Source organism: Melanotaenia boesemani, chromosome 16 (genome assembly GCF_017639745.1).
Source record: "Melanotaenia boesemani isolate fMelBoe1 chromosome 16, fMelBoe1.pri, whole genome shotgun sequence".
Lineage (NCBI taxonomy): Eukaryota > Metazoa > Chordata > Actinopteri > Atheriniformes > Melanotaeniidae > Melanotaenia > Melanotaenia boesemani.
Genome location: NC_055697.1, coordinates 1,332,978 through 1,338,739, shown reverse-complemented (window position 1 = coordinate 1,338,739; position 5,762 = coordinate 1,332,978). Strand labels below are relative to the sequence as shown.

Here is a 5,762-nt window from a genome sequence, read left to right as displayed (position 1 = left end):
TTAGTTCCTCCAGACAAAACTCGGAGTCTACAGAGATCCGATGACTCAGTTTCTGCCTCTGTAGTTTCTTTAAACAACAAGGTAAAAATGACCAGGTGTTGCCACGGTGACAGTGTTTTACACTGGAAACTGAAAACACAAAGAGATATTAAATGTTCATTCTTAGGTAATAAAATATATTTCATATTGCACAGTGGTTAGAAACTGTATGAATGACATCTCTCATCACCAGAGTGAAGCATGGTGGTGGCAGCATCATGATGTGGGGATATTTCCATTGACAATGACCCTCGTCATCGTGATGAAGAAACACTGACTGGGTTAAGGACAGTGATAAAGTCCAGATCAGCAGAATGGTTATACAGGCTGCTGTGATACGACACAGAACATGAACGATCGCTGCTCGTCATACTGAGAGAAAAAGTTATGTTCTGTATATCTGAATATGTTCTTAATCTGTTTTTAGAACAAGAAAGTCTTATAATAATTAGGAATTTATTACACAGCCCGTCCAAATAAAATTTACATTCTGTTGGTTGGACCTCCTTATCTCTGATTCCAGCAGCATTCTCTGTGGATTCGTTTCAACAAGTTTCTACAACATCACATTTATTTCTGTCCAGAGTTGATTTCATTTTTCTCCAAGATCTTGTATTAATGATGGAGAGCCGGACCGCTGCACAGTCTTCTCTAGCACATAGATCATAGACTGCCCCCACAGGCTTGTACAGCAGCACTAGGCATGATAGCTGCATCCCTTCATCCTCCTCTCTTCTTACTCTGGACCAGGGTAGATCTGGACTCATCAGACCACACAACCTTCTTCCATGGCTCCAGAGTCCAGTCTTTATGCTCCCTAGCAACCTGAAGCCTTTTTCTCCAGTTAGCTTCACTGGTTAGTGGTTTTCTTCTGGCTCCACAGCTGTTCAGTCCCTTGAGCTCCTTCACATTGTTCATGTGGAAATGTTCTAACTTTCACTATTAAACATGGTCCTGAGATCTACTGCTGTTTTTCTTCCATCTGGTTCCACCAAACGTTGAAGTGATCACCATCATTCAGGATGTTTTTCTGACCACATTTCTTCCTGGAAGACGATGGTTCCCACCATCCTTCCAGTTTTTAATGATGGTTGGACAGTTCTGAACCCAGTTCTAGTAGTTTCTGCTTCTCCGTAGATGTTTTCTCTGCTTGATGACAATGATCTGACCCTTTTGAAACAGACTAACATCTTTCCATGGCCACGGACATGTCTTTCCACATAAATGTTTAAGAAATGAGAAGCTGCTCGCTGCCTCAGTTTGGGTTTAATAACTTGTTGCAGCTGAAAAATCATCATCATCCATGCAGGAATTATCCAATAGGAGGCTCCTACCTATTTATTTAGTTAAATCCAGGTGGTGAGTTCTATTTATTTTAAACAGACAATGTAGATAAAGTGTTAAAGGTAATAAGGAGAAGCTAAATCAGTCTCAGTGATCCCAGCTTAGGATCAAAAGGCCATTAAACAGTTGGTGAGTAAAGGGAGACAACCTGGTTGGTTACACCTTTCAGCCACCCACAACTACATCTTACCAGGACGGAGTGATGTCATGTCACATATCTGATCTAACTCCATGCAGCTGAAAGCTCTTCATCAGTTTAAGATGATGCTCAATGTCCATCCTAAACTTCTGAGTATAACGTCTTCCCTTCTCGGTCCTCCCAGGTGACACAGGCTCTGGGTCTATGTGCGATCCTGGTCACATCCAGCTCAGGTTTACTGTAGTACCACTTGTTGAGCAGCTGGTCCACCTGGTCCTGCTTTGTTATTCCATGAAGTTTCTCCTCTCCATGCTCTTCCTCCTCTCTGATGTTGGCAATGGAGGATGGATGTGGAAGACGAAGTACGGTGTCCTCCCTTATGTCCTCAAAGAACTGCACCACACATTTTCGGGCAAAGTCGCGAGCATGTAGGACACATGTTTCGTCAAAAAGCTTCTGCTCCACATCCAGGTAGTTGCTCCAGTATCGTGTCTGCAGGAAGGTGGCGTGATCGTCAAAGCAAGGCTTGATGAGGCGTCCCAGAGCTCCCAGAACAATCAGAAACAGAAGGATGGACCAGCCAACCGCCTAGACAGGATGGGAGAGCCATCAGTCAGCAGCTGTGATTGTTTGTAAGTATGTGGAGGGTGTGTGCATCTAACAAAGGCCCGATCATCAGCATGACAACAGTTATCTAAGGAAGGGCCTCAACGTCACAGTCCAACCTCATGTATGGCTTTTCTATGAGGCCAGATCAGTCTCAATAAGAATGAACTCACGCCAGGTGTTTCACAAATGCACACGCTCTGGTTTGCATTCGTATTTCAGAATCGGAAATGCACACGCTCTGGTTTGCATTCGTATTTCAGAATCGGAAATGCACACAATCTGTTTCACAAATGCACACGCTGTGGTTCACAAATATAATTTTGAGGCACACTTGTAAGATTATACGAATTGCTGAACGTGCATTTACGAACTGCTTCTCATTTGTGAACATCTCTGCATTCGTGAGAGAATTCTCTGCGGTGGATTTTGAGACTCCCCTGACGCCGCAGTGTAACGAATCTCACCATTGGTTGACTAATCTGTCAATCAAATTTCCGAGTGTGATTGACAGATTCATCAGTCAATCAGGTGTGTTTGCATTCAGCCAATCATACTGCTCCTTACATTTTCTCCACACTTTTAGACCTGTCGCAGAGCTAATACTGCTATTTGAGCATGGTAGTTAAAGTCCAACTAGCGGGCAGACATGGAGGAGACGCAACAATCACAACCTGTAAGTAACACATTTATCTTACATTCCCTCGTTGTAGATCATGTAATGTTATCGAATTAACTGATTGACTGATGAATCTGTCAATCACACTCGGAAATTTGATTGACAGATTAGTCAACCAATGGTGAGATTCGTTACACTGCGGCGTCAGGGGAGTCTCAAAATCCACCGCAGAGAATTCTCTCACGAATGCAGAGATGTTCACAAATGAGAAGCAGTTCGTAAATGCACGTTCAGCAATTCGTATAATCTTACAAGTGTGCCTCAAAATTATATTTGTGAACCACAGCGTGTGCATTTGTGAAACAGATTGTGTGCATTTCCGATTCTGAAATACGAATGCAAACCAGAGCGTGTGCATTTGTGAAACACCTGGCGTGAGTTCATTCTTATTGAGACTGATCTGGCCTCATACTTTTCTTACTTTAAGACTTCCCTCCATGATTAAAAACAGTTTGGATTCATTTAGCCTTAATTTACTTGATTGGTTGTTGAATTTATCATTTACAGGAACCACTGCATCAGTAATTTAAAGCATTGGTGTTATATTTTTAATGTATAACATTTGATAATAAAGCTTTGAGTTCTGACAGAGCTCGTCCCTGATTACCTAAGTTTCATGTCCATAGCTGAAAGGTTTACCTGTGAGTAGCAGCGAACATAACGGGACACTGCTTTACGGAAGGAACTGTTCCTGAAAATAATGTCCTCCTTACACGGTACTTTGGCCATTATTTTAACCACATCCAGACCCGTGTTGTTGGGAAGACCTGAGGAAACACATCACTTTGAACATCTCACGGAAATAACAGTATCCAGAGCATGTTTTTATCTGTTATACGTACCTGAGAACAGTCCAGGGTCTACGCTCACACTAAAAGCACAGATGAAGATTTTTCCATCCAACAATGTGACCAGGATCCACACCATTGGGGCCAGGAGGGCCCTCTGCAGCATGGCTGAAAATAGATATCTGTAGGGTGATCACAGACAAAGTTGAAGCTTGAGAACTTTAGGCAGTTTCTCTTTTAGCCGGTTATAGTCTCCTGCTGCAGAAAACCAGGATAACGCCGTACAGCAGGGAAGACCGGCTTTTCAGGCTGTAGCCCCCAGACTGTAAACTTTTTATTCAGGAATGCTTTTTATTGATGGTTTTTATTTATTTTATTAAATTATTATGTTGTTGTATTGCACCCATTTTGTGTACAGCACTGTAATTTTTATCTGTGAAAAGTGCTTTATAAATAGACTTGAATTTAGATAGATAGATAGATAGATAGATAGATAGATAGATAGATAGATAGATAGATAGATAGATAGAAACAAATCAATATACAACATATAAAAATGTATAACATATAAAGAGCAATAAAGTTATAATAAAACAAGTTATAAAAGTATCCATGAAGTATGAGTGCAGCTGGACCAGGCAGATGTGCAAAAACAAAGAAATGAAAAAACAAACAAAGCAAAACCCAAAACAGAATAAAGCACAAAGAATTATAGCAGATGGAAATTTCTCAGTGAAATCTAAACCTGAATCTGTAGCTCACTTATTAACAAGTTTTTCCTCCAGCCAGGTTCTGTATTAAGGTGGAGTTTCATGTTTGTACAGCATGCAGCTTTTTTTGTTTTCGTGTTGACAGATGAAGCCTGAAAACGGGTTTTGGTGTTTGATGACGTCATTGTGAGAATAAAACTTCAATGTAAATGCTCTGACTTTATAATAGACACATCCTGGTGGTATGAAACTGGTTTATTCAGCATCAACAGTGATTTCACTGTGCAGTAAAATGCCCATCTGACTGTTATAGTAGTATTAGTTACTCACTTTACAACTGCAGGATTTTTGGATCTGTTCCCGATGGGTCTCATCCACTCGTCCATCATGACACCTGTATGTCGGTTGACGAGGACCCCCAAGAAGAACAATATAATGGGTGGTACAATCATCACTCCCAGGGAGTAGAGCTTGTTGTACTGAGGAAGGCATGGGCAGTTAAAGTCAAAGCTGGTGTAGAGCTTGACGCTGACCAGAGCCAGGATGATACAGATCCCGTTGGAGATGGACTCAGAGTTGGACTGGAAGTACTGCAGGACCAACTTCAGACGCTCCATAACTTAGTCAGACTACGTTGAAGTCAAGATGGAAGATAAAACGTCTCAAAACTCCAGTTACTGCCGAGGTTGTTTTCTTAAAAGGAAACAGAAAATGTTCAAGTAGTAATTTCTAGTTAGGAAATATTTTTATTGCTGCAGGAATATGAGAATAGTTAACTCACCGGACAGTATGAGGTAACTCTTGTCTCTGTAAACCTCCTGACTGTTCCAGTGGAACACCCCTGAGCAGGTGACATAGTTGTGTGGACACACCCTTCACTGTTAAAGTGATACAGTCTGAAGAGAAAGGAGACATGACAGAGCCTCATGGTTATTATTGGACATAAAACAGGTTGTAAAACAAGTTCTGTATAAATAACTGTTCTGGTCCCTAAATGAAACAAGGCTCAAAATAAAGGAACCATAACATATATGAGAGCACCGCTGAGCAGCAATCTTTAAACTGGATTTTTATGTAACCAAAACTAATGAGAGAGAAGAGAGCCCTGGCCAAAAATAAAAGATGGAAGCAGACCACAAACAAGCCATGCAAGGGGCCGTTTGAGCTGGGCTGCTCCCCCCTAGCCTAACGTCCAAAACTAACCTATAAGAACCCAAAACCGAAAACCGGACTACCAGTGACTCCCAACTCACCTCATAAGCAAAGAAACCAGAGTTACAACAGTGCTGGTGTTGGTGGTGGTAGCCAGCACACTCACTCCTCTTGGCTTTATACCCCCATGGGAGTCCCTCCAGCCAATCACCGAGGAGGAAAACAGAACAAGTCAATCATCACACACACAAAGAGAGAGCCCACGCTAACAGAGGCGCACCCCTCCACCCCTAGGGCCTGGGATC

The 5,762-nt window shown here is 41.9% G+C and overlaps 1 protein-coding gene across 1 annotated transcript; it reads right to left on the bottom strand.

The window, feature by feature from the left end:
- Positions 1-1,136: 1,136 nt before the first annotated feature.
- On the bottom strand, positions 1,137-5,150 carry calhm3 (calcium homeostasis modulator 3). Its single transcript, XM_042009716.1, has 5 exons — positions 5,087-5,150; positions 4,636-4,998; positions 3,650-3,777; positions 3,447-3,574; positions 1,137-2,110 (listed from the first exon to the last, which is right to left on the bottom strand). Exons 2-5 carry the CDS (start codon positions 4,920-4,922, stop codon positions 1,664-1,666), a joined length of 990 nt encoding a protein of 329 aa, XP_041865650.1. The 5' UTR covers positions 4,923-4,998; positions 5,087-5,150; the 3' UTR covers positions 1,137-1,663.
- Positions 5,151-5,762: the final 612 nt, after the last annotated feature.